This window comes from Dermacentor silvarum, chromosome 1, assembly GCF_013339745.2.
Source record: "Dermacentor silvarum isolate Dsil-2018 chromosome 1, BIME_Dsil_1.4, whole genome shotgun sequence".
Lineage (NCBI taxonomy): Eukaryota > Metazoa > Arthropoda > Arachnida > Ixodida > Ixodidae > Dermacentor > Dermacentor silvarum.
In genome coordinates, this window is record NC_051154.1 from 30,412,675 (window position 1) to 30,432,613 (window position 19,939).

At 43.5% G+C, this 19,939-nt stretch overlaps 2 protein-coding genes across 2 annotated transcripts in view; one reads left to right on the forward strand and one right to left on the reverse strand.

Moving 5' to 3' along the window:
- The window catches only part of LOC119459128 (eukaryotic translation initiation factor 2-alpha kinase 3-like), a 56,969-nt gene extending 46,529 nt beyond the window's left edge, over positions 1–10,440 (reverse strand). Inside the window, exons 1-3 of the mRNA XM_037720960.2 lie at positions 10,170–10,440; positions 5,675–5,872; positions 5,366–5,493 (exon numbers count right to left, since the gene is read on the reverse strand). Coding sequence (XP_037576888.2) covers positions 5,366–5,493; positions 5,675–5,872; positions 10,170–10,352 — 509 coding nt within the window. The 5' untranslated portion in view covers positions 10,353–10,440. The remainder of the gene's footprint in view (positions 1–5,365; positions 5,494–5,674; positions 5,873–10,169) is intronic.
- Positions 10,441–15,968: 5,528 nt separating this feature from the next.
- Positions 15,969–17,643, forward strand: LOC119459154 (putative GTP-binding protein 6). Its single transcript, XM_037720986.2, has one exon. The coding sequence runs from the start codon at positions 16,093–16,095 to the stop codon at positions 17,623–17,625; it is 1,533 nt and encodes a 510-aa protein (XP_037576914.1). The 5' UTR covers positions 15,969–16,092; the 3' UTR covers positions 17,626–17,643.
- Positions 17,644–19,939: the final 2,296 nt, after the last annotated feature.

Genomic DNA, 19,939 nt, shown 5'->3' on the forward strand with positions numbered 1-19,939 from the left:
GTCCCCAAAATTGTGGCAGAAATAACTGATATCAATGCTTCCGTGTTTTTTTTTGTCTAATTAATAAGTAAAGAAAACATAACATGAACTTTAGAACTATTGACCCTTTTCGCGGAGCAGTTTGTTTTAGAGAAATGAGATGGCGCTCACGGCGGCGCGCCATACCTCCCTCTCCTCAGCGACCGTGCACGAATACGAAACCCTTACCGATTCTACCTTGCTTCTGTGCGATCAGCTGTCGGAAATGCAACTGAGTTTTCGCTAACACACTGTGCTCCAATCATGTTAGATTGAAGACGTGTGCAGTAGTTGGCTGCAAAAATAGTGACTGGCATGTTAAGGAATGGAATGAATCTGTGTGGCCAAGTTCGTGGACCGCTGCTGCAACTTTACGAACGTGTTACCGGCACTTCGACATCAACGGCTTTCGTCGAGGATACAGAAATTTTCTCATCCGCCAGCCTTGTATCGCTAACCTTCAAAGAAAGGGCTTCATCCCCAGAACGTCGGCAAGAGTGAGTACCACTCGTTAAACAAAGGCAGTAACGCCGCTTCCTGTCATAGTAAGTTTCGCGCACGTTATCTATACACATCTGTCCCAAATGGCAGGAAAACTTACGCCCACTCTATCGCCGACGTATCAAGAATAAGTGAATGGACGCACACTTGAATATATGCGCACTGTATACACACAATAAATGACGGACTACACCTATGGCGCACCAATGGTCGAAGCTGAATGTTTCGTGACGCTCCACAAGAGTAAGCAAGTTACTAGCTGTAATATATATTTGCTACAAGGTATTACAATGTACAAAACAGCTACGTTTCAAGTCTTGTGCGCAGCAAGAACAAATCTATCGGATTCAGAACTGAGCACACACGCGAGCGATTAGGCAGAAAATAATCAGATAGTGGCCGCAGCGAGGAACTTCACTGAGTCAGAAACTGACAAGCCACTGCTTCAAAATATTTGCCGAATAAAGAACAAAGAGCAAAACACACTAATCCTGACTGAATTCATAATCGAAAAGCTTGGAATGCATATTTAGCCCCGCTTTTAGAAGAAGCACCATATAAACTGCCTGCGCCGTTTGGACATAGCTCAATCAGCTCCGAAAGCGCTTTTGCATGTACTCTGAAGCTGTGATCAAAGCTTCGTGTCGTCCACCTAGTCACCGTCTACGATATCTCCAAAAACAGAGGTTTTCTAAGCCGCACCGGCGTCAAACACTTCCATTGTAAACAAGGAGGCAACGGAGGCAGTTGAGGCAAGCAATGGACGCATCACCACGTGATCAAATATGGCAGCGCCCACGGGATTGCCGCGAAAAGGGTCAATATCAGTTCGAAACCAGCAAAGCAGTGCATGCAGCTTATATGAAAAACGTAAAGGCCATGAAATGAATAAGTTGAGAACAAATATTTTGATGAATCTTTGTCATTCAAGAACTTTGTTTACATTTTTCTACATATGCAACGGCCAGGAAGAAACCTCAATGACGCTATCCCTCGCTGCAATCGATTGCGCAGGAGCAGCTGTAATTCGTCGTGTATTGTAATTACACCGAGATAATACTCGTAGCAGTGAGTACAAATAAAAAGTGGGAGTTCTGCAAAGTATATATTAGAAATGCGAAGATAGAATGGAATATACAATAGCAAAGATACAACTCGCTAAAGGGCAAAAAAAGAGTCACTAGAAACAAAGTTCACTGCTTGTATACACAAAACCTCGCAATAAGATATTTAAAAATACATATGAGTCTCCAATAAATCTACGTATTTAAGCAAACGTCAGTGTATATAATGCGTCAAATACGACAAATAAACATGTTGCTCAGTCACAGATAGTAAACTTTGCGCACAGAAAGACAGATGATCCTGGCAAGAACATAACTATGATCGCAGAAATCGTGATATGTACTTGGGCCATGAAGCGGTCGCGACAGTGCCATGTGGGTAGAATAATAGAGGAATAATGAATAAATCATTACGAAAATGTGTAATTTAACTGCCTGCACAACGCCAACAATTATTCTGCACCCAAAATTAAAGGCGGGTATTCCTTCGTTTCAAAAAAGAAATAAAAGCAGGTAGCTGAAAAGGAAAGAAAAGGACAAACGAAGGCCACAAATGATGCGGTAAGTTGAACTACCCAATATCAGAGTGTTTTTGGCGAACGCCGCGTGGGCCGGGCTTTCAATGAGCAAGCTCGGTCAAAATTGTTTATTGGTATCCTCGTAATTTTTGTATTCGCGTGATAATTGTGATCATGATGCTAACTGCTAAAATAAACGGCGAAAATTTCTGCGGTTTTAAAAGCTAATGAGCGGTCATACGTTTTCATAATTAAGAACTTATGGACCTGAAGGAACAGTGCTTTTTACTTGCATTGCTGCAAGTAAAATTTGTATTTTGCTGCTTCGCTATCTAAACGACAAACTTCTCTCGGCGGGAAAGTTGAGCGAAGTGGTCAATGACTTCGGACACGTTGATGCCGACGTCTCTGTGGGTGTATAGAAGCGCCAGCCTAACCATGCGTTCCACAGACATTGTAGAGCGCAAGTAGTTTTTTAGTAAACTCTTGTTAAAAAATATTCTCTCTGCGCTGGCAGTGGTCACTGGAAGGGTGACTAGAAGCTGCAGCAGTATTTACACATTTACATAGAACCTGCTGTCGCAGTGAGAGATGGGCATCTATTCCGGTGCTAAAACCTAAAACACTCCCTCGATGTCGTTGGCATACTTGTTTAGGTACCTTGCAGAAACAGTAGGCTGTTCGATTCCAGCGATGTCCTTCGTTTCGTCAGGAAGTATGGAGAAGCAGCCTGCTTTTGAATCTAAGCTTTCTTTGATAACGTCATCACAAATTTCTATAATTTGGTTTTGTGCGTCTGGGCTTAAATACGAGGCAGTACTGGGGCAACTTTCCAAATGGTTCTTCAGATATGTATCTCCACAATCAGCTCGCATGCGAAGAAGCACTCTGAAAATGCCTGTATTTTCAGCAGGGGCATTGCTTAAATCCATAGGGCCCCTGTCCCTGTAGCCACGGAAAGCCAGACCTTGTCGCCCGCAAGAAGAAAAAAATCCTCATTAATAGGCCGTTCACTTTCTTCTGTTTTCTCATATTTTACTTTGCCTGCCCTGGTCCAGCTGATCAATCACATTGGGCACGCTTCCTGAAAATGTTTAGAGAAAATTATCAGCTGCTAGCTGACAGTCACGGTGATATTTAGTATTTTCGTGTGTGTGGGAGATTGCGAGCGCGCGCTTCCATTTATGGAACGGCTTGGACACGAGCGTTCCAGTGCACGCATGTTGGCCCAAGTTTATAAGAACATTAACCCCATAAAGTTCTAGAATTGAGGTGGTTACAACATCTTTATTGAAAATCGTGGTGGGGTCTCAGGGTGGCCCCTGTTGGGGGCGACTCCCTCGGCCCAAGTGACGATTTTCAGTTGTTCCCTGAGATCGGCGGCAGTCCTAAGTAAGGTCTCCCAGGTAAGTTAGGAGGGGGCTGGCAAGAGCGTATTTGAAAATCTTTTAAAGCATGCCTTTGGAAATGTCAGCGCACCTTTCGCGTGAAAAGTTTATGAGAATATACCCATAAAGTTTCGTAATTGAAATCCATGCACTCCGTATATTCTGCGGCCGCTGCGAGATGCCGCAACGCGCCCGCTCACTATCGAAAAGCTGTTGAAAGTTTGTGCTCGGATGGGGCTCCTTGCGTTACGTGACTCCAGGTGCAAGGGCGTTGTCATGAAATCCAGCCCCGAGTTCGCAATGTTTGTGCTGAAATGTTTTTTCGAGCATGAAAAGGACATTGTAGACAAAATCCAGAATGATTGCCGGCGTCGGTGGTTGTTTTGGTCGGCGGTGCATGCCAGCACGAAAAAATTTCGGGGGGGGCTGAAGCCCCATCAGCCCCTGGCTACGCGCCTGACCAGAGGGATGTAAGGGGCGAAGCCCTGCCCCTAAGTTGAGTGTCACGGCGGCGGGCGGTTTCGTCGTTGAGTGTCTTGGTGGCGAGAGGTCTCGTCACAGCACCTCGTGGCAGCTGTGGTAGACTATGCTATGCAGCATGCCGCTCGGAGGCCACACGCAGCAGGCGCAGCTACGCGCAATTTTCATGTGTAAACCGGTAGTGCAAAGATGAAATGACTAGTCTGTCTTTTTGAGATCGCAGACATATATATGCTTCATTAATTCAACTCAAAATTAGCAATTATACTATTACTGAGAATGTTCTTGCGATCACGAAATCAGCCAATAGGTGTTGGTGGGTCCAGCTACTTGCAATGACTCTGCATGACAACACTGCAGATGCGACAGCAAGCCATTTTTCCCTGCTCTTCACACAAGACTGTAAATACCCTGCTGCAAGCATTGCAATAATATCTGGCTCACATGTTCCCCGGAGCCTCCTGTACAGATCGGCAACGTTTTCTTACAAAAAGTGTTTCAGGACCCCTTTCCAGGTGAAGGCAGTAACATGGATTGCAAAGAATGAAGGAGAGGAGGGGGAAAATCAGCAAAAGTAAATGACTAGCATATACTGACACATGTACTTGTTTATCTTTCTCCGGTGACCGCTGTGCACCGGCTAACAAATGTTTAATGTTATCGCTAAGCGCAAGACACGCCTGCATGATTTGGAACTTACGTGAATGTTGTCGTTCATTCTATCTGTTGTGTATGTCCTCGCCGAACCTTGTATTATCAGATTACACGCGCAACACAAATTGTGTAGTAGTTTCTGGAAACTACGTGGGCATCAGCAATTACACTAGAACCTTCGACGATCACCGACCGTGTTCACTGCTATCGCTGTGCTTTGAGTGTAACTTGCTTTTGTGGGCACAAGTTCGCCCAAGAAAAAGTTAGTTTCATCATTCACCGTTTTGCTGCTGTAATATTCACCGTCACTACTACGTGACAATACATACAATTTCCTTTTAAAAGTGATAGAAGGTATTGGTTTGACAAGTGCATGATACCTTCCAAAAATTCACCTTAACACTCGTTCATGCAAGCATTCCTGCAGCTTATTTTCAGTACGCTGCCGCATGCAGTATAAAAAACTGCAAACAGGTACTAATGAATGCTCCTGCCTTAGCTACCTCAGATAATTTATTTTTAAAAAACACATAGCTGTGCTAAAAGTGAGTGAGTGTGGTCAAAGCCAGTTCGAAATGGACAATAAATAGCCGTAAATTGTCTTGTTATGGATGTAAATATCACAGAAATCAGTTTAATGTGATGTGCTGAGAGGGGTTGCATAAAATTGCAGTGACCAGCTGCACATTCATCACCATGCAGATTAAGAAAGAAAGAAGTCAAAGCAACGAAGTCCACTCACTTTTCTCGCCCAGAGCGTGGTTCAATAGCCCTGACAGTCTGGGTGTTGCGCTTCACAACTAAGACGTCCTCAGTGCTTAAGTCTTCCTTTGTGTTGTCACAGCCGCTCATTGTGCAAATGTACCGCACCTGTATGCAAACACCACAGCAGTACATAAGAATGCAAGTTTATGTTCTGTAGTTGCAGTACACCTATTCTGGAGGTGCTTTGCATGATGTGACAAGAGGTACATGCCACATGTGCCACATGAGCGTTGCAGAAGCAAGACGAAAAATAAACAACTACGGTAGAACGGAAGAGCTACTATACCTGCCCAGTGTGAATATTAATTCCATAAGTGCGAGCCTCTTTGCCACCTGTGATGACAAGATCATCACCTAAACGATATGAACTCCTCAGCAGGAAATCTGCAGACATAGGTAGTGGTTCCACTGTCTCTCCATCGAATTTGTACAAGGAGCCATCCAACGATGGCACAAGACGCACCCGCTGACCTCTGTTACGCATCTGAAGAAAGAACATAAAACAGGAGAATGCCATCATACTAGCTAAAAGTACCAAATCAGCACCAAATCAGAACCATCTACAAAGCCTACACAAATAGAGACCACACTGTAGAAACATAGGGTGGCGAACAGCAGCAACACTAGGAATTTACTTTAGTATTCACATTAACATTATAGATGAGTTGCAATACCTACAAGGCAGCTTCCTGCACTGTAAAATTTCATGCACAATAGTGGCACAAACCATCCTTACTGCAAATCCTAGGTGCAATGTAGCATCTACTAGCATGTGTTAAGCTTCTGGAGATGCCTGTATACCGTAGCTTGATCCATTTTTCTCGCTCAAGGATGCCCCCTTTCACACCCTTTAGATTCCATTATTTCTGCTTGCATGGCACTGTCAAAACAGATTCTGTCACACGGCACAGGCGTATACAGAAGCCAAACATGCGAGATGCTACGCTGCCCCTAACAATTGCAACAAGGACTGGCCATGCCGTCATTGTGCATAAAATTTTTCATTGATAGAAAGCTGCCTCAAGGTCTTCCAACTCGTTTATTGGCTTGTTTACTTCACACTACAAGCCCACTGCAAGACCACAGTGCAATGGAAGAGATTACAGTCAAGTCCACTCAGAGTGAACTAAGTGGTGCAAAATATGGTCACCACAAGAGAAGATTACTATGCTTTTCTTCAAAACAACCCTTGAGGGTGACAAACTTGCAGGGTAAATGTCTAACACAGAGGAAAAAAAAAAAAAAAAAAAAGCCGCGCAACTTTTTTGCCAAGGACGTGTTGCTGAGATTTCAGTTTAACCCCTTAGCTGCATGTTGACAAGGTAACTTGTCATCACAATGAACATCCTCTGGTGCCAATGACCAGTTAACTCGTTGTGAACTTTCTGCAATTTTTGCACACATGTATATGTGCATTTTCTTGTAATTTTGACAGACAATTAATACACAATGACTTTTGCAATTTTTTTTCAACAAGATCAGTAAAATGCAATGAGAATTTCTGATATATTAAAAAAAAAAAAGTTTGGTGCCAAATATGTGGGTATATAAAAATTCCACCCTTCAGGTATGAAAAGCTTTTCGAAATTTCTCATGGCAGTTGAAGGGTTACGCAATATCTACTCAATTATTGCACTCTTAACTTTTGCCAGACAATCTATGCGCTTGCAGTGTGTGTGGCCTACCATGGCACAGTAGATTTTTGCAACTCTGAATCCATTATAAAGCTTTGTTCCATTTTGCACTTATGGCTGCATCCACAGCCAGGTTTAAGGGGCAGCACAGTCCCTCCACAAGCATTTAAGAAGTCTTGGAAAATGTGGGTAAGTGATCCTAAAGTTGAAGTGAGAGCACAGCACTGTGCATCATACATGCCCTCTCGCACAAACTTTCATGTGTGCAAACTCTCTGTGTCTTAGTTCATGGAACATATAATCCTGATGCTGTGATGTTGCAGTCTGTTCAATTCATTTGAACCAACTTAGTGCAGCAATGAGGATACTGCAACTGAGCTGTAGGCTGTCTTGCAAAGCTTATACTAAGGATGAAAGGATGTTTACTACGCATGAGTTTGTGCTAGGTGAAGCCACTATAAATGGGCTCGACTGTAGTATGAACATCGCCTAACAGCTCTTTATTGAACGAGGCTCACTGCTGAATATCTCAACAAGGCTCATGCTCAAAACACTTGCATACTAGTGGAACTAACCAATGCTTTAAGACAAAATAAAAGAAATTTTTTTTTTTAATTATTGGTTTTTACGTGCCAAAACCACGATCTGATTATGAGGCACGCCGTAGTGGAGGACTCCGGAAATTTGGACCTCCTGGGTTTCTTTAACGTGCACCTAAATCTAAGTACACGGGCGTTTTCGCATTTCGCTCCCATCGAAATGCGGCCGCCGTGGCCGGGATTCAATCCCACGACCTCGTGCTTAGCAGCCCAACACCGTAGCCACTAAGCAACCACAGCGGGTAACAAATTCACAACTTTTTATGTCAGGACACAATGCACACCTTTATTATTTACCTGGTATATTTTCACTAGAACCACCTCGCTACTAAATTAATGACTAAACATAAAAGTAATTTTTCACACCTTCAACAGTGATTTCCTGGAGCACATTATTTTTCAAAGAAAATTCTAAGCCCTTAAATGGTAATCAACAAAATTATTCCCCACTTCAGGAAAGTGCATCAATATAGAAACACAAACAATCTATTAAATATAAAGCCCATGGATGATGTATCTCTTTCATGGCAATGCTTTATGTCAGATGTTATTTTGTAACTTAAGCCCTTAACTGCAGTGACAAATCTAAAAAAAATTTTTGAAGGTACGGAATTCTTTTTATGCCTGCATATTTTGCACTAATTTGTTTCTAAAAAGTATGACACCAGGAATGCCTGTTCTATTTTTCCTGGTATTTGAAAAAGAAAAAAGAATAGCAAAAGTCATTGTGTATTGTTTATTTGTCAAAATTACAAGAAACTGCAAATATACACATGTACAAAAATTGTGGAAAATCTACACCAAGTTGACTCATCATTGGCACCAGAGGATGCTCGTGGTGATGACAAATTACCTCGTCATGAGCAGTTAAAAGGGTCCGGAAACACTTTTCTAACTAATCATAGAATGGCCTCATGAATCTCGTGCAGCAAAAAATTTCTTGAATCCTGCAACTATAGGTGGAGTTATCGCACTGACACACGGGTTTCTCTCTCTTTTCGTCTCCACTAGTGTGCTGTAAGCTACACAGCGGAGAAGCCAAAAGGGTAGAGCCCCGGCCAAAAGACCTCATCGCAGCACCTTGTGGCGGCCGCGTTAGACTATGCTAGGCCACGCGTGCGGTGGCCACGCGTGCGGTGTAGAGATGAAATATTTTTTCGGTCTTTTTGAGAACGCAGACATACGTATTTTTCATTTATTTAACTCAAAATTAGCAATTATGCATCATTGAGAATGTTCTCGCGATCAAAAAATCAGCCAATAGTGTTGGCCGGTCTACTGCTTTTCAGTAGCTTTCGATAACAACATTGTGGATGTGAGAGCAAGCATCTGTTCACTGCTTTTGACACAAGATTGTAAATTCCCGGCTGCATGCAGTACAATAATATTTGGCTCCCTTGTTCACAGAAGCCTCATTAACAGATTGGCAACATTATTTTACTATGTTTAAAAAGTGTTTCAGGGCCTGTATATGACAAATTTTGAATTTTTTTTTTTTCAAGTGCAGAATTTTTTTTAATGTGCATATATTGCACCAATTTCTTTCTAAAAGATGCAATAGCAGGAATTACTTATGCATTTTTACTGGTCTTCTTGGGGAAAAATAGCAAAAGTCATTGTGTATTACTAATTTGTCAAAATTACAAGAAACTGCATATATACACATATGAAAAAATTGTGAAAAGTTGACAAATTACCTCGTCATCGGCAGTTAAGGAGTGAACAAAAGAGGTTGGATGGTACCCCTGGTGTCAGATATACTATTCCTTAGAAATATTTTGTGTTACGCTGTTTGTAAAACGCTAAAAGGCCACTAATTAGAACACATTATACATGGTTACATTCCAAAGCTGCAAAAGTCAGCATCGAATGATTCTCCGTGGTTTCCTTAACATTAAAAAACTTTCTTTTTATTTTTAATACTCACTAAAGGGAAGATTGTCACCCATTAGAGTGTAGCACAAAGCTACAAAGTAGAGCTCTACCATGGTAAGGCTACTACTTCAGAAAGGCATTCAAGTCACCACAATCATAAAATTTCCTAGAAAAGAAGTACTGGAATGAAATTCAGCACTAGTGTCTACTGCATCTGCAAGTATGGTAGTTCAGCCAGTATGGAAATTATGGGTATTACACGAATTTGCCTACGCTCCGTCCTTCTGGCCTCAAATGGCTTTTGCGAGTTTGCGAAATGACCATTTTTAACGAAATATTGCGTTCACAATTCACAATGATTATGCATGTGCACAGAGACATCACACCAACTGAGTTCCCTCTAGTAATTTTTGCAGGAAACTTGTGACTACAACCATGAAGTTAGGTTGGTGGTTTATTCATCATGAAATTTACATTTCAGTCACATTTATCTATAAATCCGGTGATACATCTGATTATTTTCACAATGAAGTAGAAGTAACAACTGCAACAGACATGTATCAACGTATGGACTGGATGCAATCAATAATAATAATAATAATAATAATAATAATAATAATAATAATAATAATAATAATAATAATAATAATAATAATTCCATCGCATTTCTTACTTCCAGTTTACTGAGACTTGAAGAAAGAAGCCCTCCCGGGCCCGTTTCGTGCGACCACACAAGGTTTCCATGAGCCTGGGGATCCAGAGCCGATATTTTGCCATCGAGTGTGCTCACAATGAATAATTCGCTGTAAGAAAGCAAATGTAGGGACCTTAAGTTCTTGCACTGAGAAATCAGCATTCCCTCTTATAGTAAAAACAACAATGAAGGATAGAGCTGTGTGTTTCCAAAATACTACAAATTCAATGCCAGCTGTGAGTGAGTCAATACACCAAGAAGCAACGTTCGATTGACATTTTGACGATGACAAAACACGCATTGTCGTTCTGCCTAGGAGTTAACCTTGACAGACGCACAGGAATATCAAAATTAACATAAGCGCTTTTTTTCTTTATTTTTTTCCCCAACAAACCATCCAACAAGTGTCATGCAAGACACCGGCACGCAAAATAGCAGTATTGTGAGCGAACAGGAAAAATGTGCGTGGGATACAGCGCATCGACAGGATAATTAACAGCGAGATTAATTTAATGATACCGCAACAATGATCAATATGCTCCGTACACTATGGGTCGCACTAACTCCCGAAGAAACGTTCGGCCACTAGCCGCGTTATGAGTCATGCTCTCACCTGAACGTCTTTCCTCGCGTCGCTTGGTTTCGGAGCCTGGGAGCAATCTGGAAGTTCTTTCATAGACGAGTCGCTCGTGCTTCGAACGACGCCAATACACAGAATAATCGCAAATGCGTAAAATAAATGCATCATAGGCTACTATACGGGCATGACAGCTCAAGAGCATACGATCCTGAGCATCACGTGAGGACCACAGAACGGCAGGAACAGCGGCAGAACATGCAGCAGCAGACGTTGAGTTTGTTTTCATCCAAGCCACAACGTGTAAAGCAATGACGTGTTCTCACTTGGCTGTACAAAGATAGACGTAGTTTCGCACTCAGCATTCAACACTTGTGGAGGCAAAAACGAAACATAATGCCACCTTAAAAAATTAAAGTCTAACAATAATTTTTTTCTAATCTCTTGTTCGCTTTTTAGAGCTCAGGGAGGGTTGCCGCGTGTTGCACACTCTGGTACACTGTACTCCTGGAATGCGCGGAAACCCTCCCTGACCTGCTGCTTTCTGTAGCTGCCGGCATGCGGTGCCACAAGTTGTTGCTCTTGGAGTGTGGATAAACAATGGGGCTGAGTACCTAACGGAACATGAAAAATATGTAACGGCTAAAGGTAGCAGAAATGCGGCTGTGATGAAAAATAGGGCACTGTGGAATTACAATAGGTACGAAGTGGTGAGAGGGATTTAGAAAGGGGTGATGGTCCCTAGTTTGACTTTCGGCAACGCGGTTAAAACCCCTATATATAAAAAGTAGCCACACTCTCCTCCTCCGCTTTTCTCCTCTCCTTCGCGCTCTTTTTTCGACCGTTGCGCCGCCTACACCGCTTGAAACACGTGCACTTGTTTATCTTTCACCGCTGATCAGATTCGACGATCGCCGACTGTGTTCGTCGCTATCGTCGTGCTCCTCGCCAGTCGGTAGACGCTTCTCGGGCGAAAATGGCGATGGAGCGTGATCGTAAACAAACGCAGCCAGCGCCCGGGGGCTCGACGGTCCACGTGATGCCATTAGGCCAATACCATAGAGTTTCTCACTATAGTGTGAAACTCTATGGCCAATACCGACGCGGCGTCGGCCTCGGACAGGGTGTGCGAGGAGGCGGCGGCATTCTTCAAAGCGTGACGCTACTTGGTCCTGTGCATGAGATCAGAGGTTCGAGCAAGGTTGGAAGTATACTGAACTAGAATATAAGTTAAGCAGCGAGGGGTAGGTAGACTGGCTCTGGGAGCACACGGAAAACACCAAATCAGGGGGTAAAGGGTGACATGGGATGGACGTCATTCGAGGGCAGGGAAGCCAGCAGCAAGATAGAATTTGAGGAGCGATTGAGAGAAATGGCAGAAAAGCGGTGGGCAAAGAGAGATTTCAGTTATTTGTACATGAGGAATGTTGACACAAAATTGAGGAAGCTGACCAGAAAATTGTCAATCAAACTGCAGGAGGGGTGCAAACCAGGAAACAACGGTTAAGAAAAAGGTTAAAGAGGGGTCTGTGAAAGAGGGGTCTTTGGTAAACAGGGATGCAGACGAAATCAGCACTGGGAACATACAGAACTTTCAAGCAAGAAATTGCGAAAGAAAATATCTATAATAATTTTAGGGGAAGCTCTTTGTTGTTTGAAGGCAGGACGGGAGTATTGCGGACTAAGATGTACCGAGTCAAGTACCAAGGTACGTAAGTACCTTGGTAAGTACAAGGTAAGTACCAAGGTACGTGCGCGGTGCGTGTGGAAAAGAAGAGGAAACGGCTGAGCACCTCATACTTTTCTGTAAAGGGCTTAACAACACCTCATACTTTTCTGTAAAGGGCTTAACAACAAGGTAAGTACAAGGTAAGTACCAAGGTACGTGCGCGGTGCGTGTGGAAAAGAAGAGGAAACGGCTGAGCACCTCATACTTTTCTGTAAAGGGCTTAACCCTACAGTGCAAAGCAACGGGGCTGATTTTTTCAAAGCATTGGGGTTTAGGGACAGTGAAGGCAAAATAGACTTTAAGCGGGTAGAAATAACCAAACGGAGGTTATCTGATTGGTGGCTAAAATCAAGACAGGGGTGAAATTTCACCCGCCACAAAGTACAAAATATGTTAATAGTCATGGCTAGGTGGCGTATGCCACCGCCCGATTTAAAGGGTTCAGCCTCATCCATCCATCCATCCATCCATCCATCGTGGGCTTTCTCCGCTGCGGAAGCCGCGCCAAGGCGGCGGGCGTCTGCTACGAGCCTGATATTTTGGTTGCTATTAGCCAACATCGCGATAATTTGGGATATATTAAGTACCACGTCACCGCAAGGTAAAACCGCAGTGACGCACCGCACAGAGAACGCGTTTGCCGGCTGTGAACACGGGTATTTTGTCTATTTCCTTTTATAGCTCGCTTGGTCCGCGCTTAAGGGTACGCGAGAAATATACGCGGCAAGACAAACCAAAATAAATGAAACGCTAACAGTGCAACATTGTATACGTATGCCTCATTTCATAATTACGAGCAAGCGTCAGAAAACAAACATGACTGATTACGTATGTGCAACTCGTCTTTCGCCTTCTTGTGTTGCAAGAGCGCAAACACTCAGCGAACTTTAAAATGAAAGTAACTTTAGGAATATTGCGTATGCTCGCTGGTTCGTACACAGCAAATATACTTACTGATCAATAACTACGTACTTGTAGTTACGTAATGAAAGATGCAACAAATCACCAGAACATAAACTTTTCTTTTGCTGTTATTGAAGGTAACTATTTTAGGGATATGTAGAATCAATAGCGATATTTGTAGTGCATCAAAGACAGTAATTTCCAAGACGATTTTCCACTCAATATAATGCAAGCACAAACATCGCCACGCGCCATGAATGCTTGTTAGTTTACGTAAAAAATAACACGTCGTTACGCAGTAACTATGATATATAATGAGAAGTTACATGTTGGTAATTTCAGAGAGGATTCACGGATCACAAGGCTATTGCAGTAATAACTTTTACATAACAAATTAGTAAATGGCTAGGCCAGTAGTACCTATCTATTCATTTCAATGTCGAAAAAAAAAAAAAAAAAGCTATATTTGCTTTGCTATATTGGCTGAATCGAATGGCTTTTCTTTCGAATGTCTGAATTTGAAAAAAGCTTCGCTAACGGTGAACCTTAAGGTACATCCTGCGCGAAGTTTGTATTGAAGAGATAGCGTACAGCAAGAATTGTTCGTGTAAGCATTCTCTGAAGCGAAATAAGCCAACAATATTGCGGCGTTAGGGCCGTCTTTGCTCTTTCTCTTGCTTCCCTTACACCTTCTCAGTCTGCTCTGCTCATAATAAAATATTGTCGTGGCTACAAAATATTCCAATAAATACATATGCATATAACTGTAAACCACTACTGACCGTGAGCGAAAAGCGCGTAATGGTGAGCGAAGCGGTCACTGCACACACGTAAGTATTTCACTTGACTGCGCGAGTAATTTACTTTTTTCGTTACTCTAATTCATGCAAGCATGGTGCTATTGCCCGCGTACCCATGCGAATAACGTTTCTTTTTTTACGTGCTTTCTTTGCGCGGGCTCATTTAGCGCGTTTCTACGCACGCACAGTTACCGTAATACAGTTCCCGAACTCTAGCACCGGAGCTAGGCCATGCTGATGAGTTTGATACGTTAGTTTTTGCATTATATTGCTGCCCAAGCACAAAGAAATGCTCAAAGATGGGTAAGCTCCATGCAGCACCATACTGTTGAAGTTAAATAGACTTTAAGTGATTTGCGTGGAAACTGAACGCAAAAAACTACAGAGCGTAGCAGACGACCCTCGCTTCTCACGCGCTTCGCGAGCGCGAAAAGCCCACGGATGGATGGATGGATGGATGAGGCTGAACCCTTTAAATCGGGCGGTGGCATACGCCACCTAGCCATGACCATTAACATAATTTGTACTTTGTGGTGGGTGAAATTTCACCCCTGCCTTAATTTTATCCACCAATCAGATAACCTCTGCTTGGTTATTTCTACCCGCTTAAAGTCTATTTTGCTTTCACTGTCCCTAAACCCCAATGCTTTGAAAAAATCAGCCCCGTTGCCTTGCACTGTAGGGTTAAGCCCCTTACAGAAAAGTATGAGGTGTTCAGCCGTTTCCTCTTCTTCTCCACACGCACAGCACAACGTGTCTATACCTTGGTACTTGACTCGGTACATCTTAGTCCGCAATACTCCCGTCCTGGCTTCAAACAACAAAGAGCTTCCCCTAGAATTATCGTAGATATTTTCTTTGGCAATTTCTTGCTTGAAAGTTCGGTATGTGCCCAGTGCTGATTTCGTCTGCATCCCTGCTTTCCACAGACCCCTCTCTGTTTCCTTAACCTTTTTCTTAACCGCTGTTTCCTGGTCTGCACCCCTCCTGCAGCCCAAATATTAGTCTGCAGTCCACGATGGATGGATGGATGGATGGATGAGGCTGAACCCTTTAAATCGGGCGGTGGCATACGCCACCTAGCCATGGCTATTAACATAATTTGTACTTTGTGGTGGGTGAAATTTCACCCCTGCCTTAATTTTATCCACCAATCAGATAACCTCTGTTTGGTTATTTCTACCCGCTTAAAGTCTATTTTGCCTTCACTGTCCCTAAACCCCAATGCTTTGAAAAAATCAGCCCCGTTGCCTTGCACTGTAGGGTTAAGCCCCTTACAGAAAAGTATGAGGTGTTCAGCCGTTTCCTCTTCTTCTCCACACGCACAGCACAACGTGTCTATACCTTGGTACTTGACTCGGTACATCTTAGTCCGCAATACTCCCGTCCTGGCTTCAAACAACAAAGAGCTTCCCCTAGAATTATCGTAGATATTTTCTTTGGCAATTTCTTGCTTGAAAGTTCGGTATGTGCCCAGTGCTGATTTCGTCTGCATCCCTGTTTTCCACAGACCCCTCTCTGTTTCCTTAACCTTTTTCTTAACCGCTGTTTCCTGGTTTGCACCCCTCCTGCAGTCCAAATATTTGATTGACAGTTTTCTGGTCAGCTTCCTCCATTTTGTATCAACATTCCTCATGTACAAATAACTGAAAACTCTCCTTGCCCACCGCTTTTCTGCCATCTCTCTCAATCGCCACGGGTCCGGAGCAGCAGCGGCGCGGCGCGGCAGTTCACAGAAAAAGGCCCTCGCCGGAGCCGGCGCTTTGGACACTGTGGGTGTGCAGCAAGTTTGTATGGGTGTTCTGTGGTGCAGTATGCTCGTGTAGGGGTACAGGTTCGTTGTCTGCTATGTCAACTTTTGAATGGTTCGACTATCGTCTGTAACACTTCACAATGGTGACACTTCCTAATATCTCGTTTATTGCAAGACATGTTGGTTACTATGCTGCAACTATGCTGCATCCCTGTTCTGTCCGTCAGTTTTTTTCTCTAGCGCTTCGATCAAAGTTGTGTGTGCGCAGAACACAGAGCTCGCTAATTACGCTACGAACTTCATTTACTGAAATCGATTACGTGGAGTTCGAAAACTTTGTGCAGTGTAGCAGCTATGTAGAGCAGCAGCCCAAGTTCGCCCTGCTCAACTTGCCTCGTGGGGGTCATGATGTTCTCGTAGTGCAGCCTAGAATCAAGAAAGGACGCCGGTTGAGGACGGATACTACTACCGCTTTGCAACTCGCTGAAGCAGTCACCCTGTTGGAAACGTTACCAGGTTGGAAAGCCGCAGGCAGGCTTACGCTGAAGACTGACAACGACATGAGGAAGCTATTATTCAAGTCCGGAAACCTAGAAAGAATTCAGGACAGCGTCAAGGAGAAGTCTGCCACTGCCATTTTCATCAATGTCGACATCCTCACAGGCGTCCAGCACGTAGCGCTCCAAGAGTTTTTTCGCCTGCCCATTTACGACAGGTACACAGTGGTGCTGAACATATTTCGCAACCATGCTCGCACGAAAGAAGCCAAGCTGCAGATAGCTCTTGCCGAGATTCCGTACTACCGTGCTCGCATCTGGCATCTGCACAAGGGCACAGGCCGCAATATGTCTGGCACGGGCCAGACCTACTACGAGCGCCAGCAACAGCTGCTCCAGAGCCGCGAGGCGGCACTCCGCAGACAGCTGGGCGAACTAACGGGAGAGCGTAGCCTATTGCGTAAGCGACGCCGCCAGCTCGAGTTCCCCACTGTGGCCGTTGTCGGATACACAAATGCCGGAAAGACTGCGCTCATAAAACGGCTGACGAACGACGACCGTCTACAGCCTCGCGACCAGTTATTCGCCACGCTCGACGTCACTGCGCATGCAGGTCGACTTAACATGTTGAAGTGTGTCCTCTACATGGACACTGTGGGCTTTATCTCGGATATACCCACAACTCTAGTGGCGTCCTTCGCATCAACACTCGAGGACGTCGTCCTCGCAGACGTCATCGTTCATGTACTTGACCTGAGCCATCCCGACTGCGATGCTCAGCGCAATAACGTTCTTCAAACATTGGATAACATAGGCGTGCCGCCTAAGCTTCTCGACAGCATTATTGAAGTGGGCAACAAAATCGACCTATTGCCATCATTGCTGCCCGAGAGCGGACGGGAGTACATGCCGATTTCGTGTGTTGATGGCACAGGGCTTGCAGAACTGCGCATCCTCATCGAGCAGAGGCTCATCAAAAACACTGGCCGGTCAGTGGAAAGGTTTCGTGTTCCCACAGGAGGATCCGAATACAGCTGGCTGTACAGGGAGGGCACTTTCATTACGTGTACCGTGGACGATTGCGATAGTAACTATTCCATTGTGGATGTTGTACTCACATCTGCTACAAAGGCAAAGTTTACACACCTGTATGGGAGTACATATGGTCTGGAGTAAAAAGAAAATGTCTGTTTACTTAAACCACGGTTAAAATTATTTTGCCTTTGTCTTAGCGGTGCTCTTGAACCAAATATTTGTAAATTTCTTGCATGCAAGAACAATAGCAAGCAGTAGCACAGAAGTACCATGGTGAAGTAGGGGAGCGCAATCAACATATAAAAAAGTCATAGAAAAGGACAACACAAGCGCTTACTCGCAACTAACAGTTTATTGAAGGAAAGACATATATGAAGGAAACAGAACTGCACAATCGCCAAGCTTAACAAACGCTGCTCCTTACATGTGAATACTCAAAAATAATCAAGCCCAATGAAAATGCAACAGGCCACATGGCGCAGGCGTCAAATGTTAAAAGCGATAACCAAATCACAAATGGAAGCCTCATCCCATTTTTAGACTGGATGAGGCTTGCGGAAAAGTTGAGGTAAAATTGAAATTCCGTATTTAGATGGATTTTCATGAGGCTTGATTATTTTCTAATTTTCACAAGGAACAACCTTTATGCTTGGAGATCGCAGTTACGTTTCCTTTATATATGCGTTTTTCCTTCAAACTGTTCGTTGCAAGTAAATGCTCTTGTTCTTTTCGGCTTTCTATGTCTTCTAAGTGCTCCCCTAGTTCACTATAGAACCTTGCCAACTCGCCCAAATGTCTACCTTGCTACACCATACAAGTAGGGTGCTTCGTTTGCAAGCTTTATATTTTTTGAAATTCGGGGTGTAAAAGTTGGGTGTTTTAAAGAAAAGCCAGGGAGAAATGGGGGGGTTTTGCTCTCTGGCAGAAAAACTGGGAGGAATTGGGGTTTTGCCTGGCAGGGGCCCAAAGCTCTGGACTTTTCTGGCGACTCTTACAAACGATTAATACAAGCAAAATCACTCAAAGGAACATGTAATGCCAAAGAAAGCTACTCGCAAATCGTGTGACAAACTAGTATCTACATATCTCATCAGGCATTATTAATACATTTAACAGAAACCACATTACTGAAAACAGCAAATACAGACTGGTTTGACAATACCTAGGTTACTTTGACCTCTGCATTTTTTAAGTACAAAAACGTAGCGCTCACAGACACAGGAGACAAGATTCTTTTCCTTGCCTTAACAAGCCCTTGTTGACGGGCATTGTCGCAACCATTGGGAGCATTTCTGTGTCTATCCTAGGGATCGATCGGGCCTTTTGTCCTATTTTACTGGTTCCCAATATACACTCTTGAAAACAGAATTAATGAAATATCCACTAGACGTACCAGACCCACCTTTGAATGTAACATACTTGGGTACACATTCTGTCAACGACACAGCTACAGTTCCCGATACAGAGCAACTCTGAACTGTGTTAATTTGCTTGCTACAATGCATCACTGCAGTTTACTTGTATGCGACATGTGGAAAATGCAATGCAATGCGTTGTCATTATTATGTAAACACGGCTACACAAGAAAGCAACAAACTCATTCAATTAACGTTGGCAGGCACTGAATATATTTTTATATATATGCTGGTTTTCGCTTGAATGTTTAGTTAAAAAGGGGCATATATGATATTCGTATAACAATAATACTAGATTGACCACTTGATCACATAAGTTGGGAAGCATATATTAGTTTTCTAATACCTACATTTATTATTCTTTATGAAAGGGCAATCTTCGTGGAAAAATCGGGTTTAACCTGATTACCATAAATTTTGTTTGGGGTGCTAAACTTCGGAGTTATTAGGTTTTACCCGAAAATGAAGAGTAAAACCTGATCAATCTGCTACATTTCATTAAAGCTGCTACATTCATGCTACAAATTAAATTGCTCCAAAGCTGCAGCGTGCAATATGGGAGGCCACTGCAAAGACAAGTTGTGTGGAAGGTCAGGTGGCAGTCGACACCACCCTATGTGAAGAGTGTTGTCGCATCTCCTGCCACTTATAAAAGGTAAATGAGCTGAAGGGTCACTTGGCTAATCCAATCCAGTGTGCACTCGCGCATGTTCACGGTCAGCCATTTAGAAACTCTTTGCACCACATTCGCGGGTTGTGTGCAGTTTAGGAGGATATTCTGTTCGGCCTAGTAGTGTGTGCTTAGCACATTACGCTTGTTGGCTCGAGAGTGTGATTGTAGAGAGGAAGAGGCACGCATTATTTGTACCTCGTATTGGCAGCGTGTCCTTGGTCGGAGACACGTTCAACCGACATGCACTTTTCACGTTTGGCATGGCGACTGTCCGCACTCGGCAAACTGAAACTTACCACCTTGGATGTTATTAGCCGATTCGGTATGTCACGTTTATCTGTGTGCTCATAACGTAGTGCATTTGTAG

Bases quoted from the DNA above. Each gene is read 5' to 3' on its own strand.
- LOC119459154 (XM_037720986.2), top strand. From the start codon at position 16,093: ATGGTGACACTTCCTAATATCTCGTTTATTGCAAGACATGTTGGTTAC.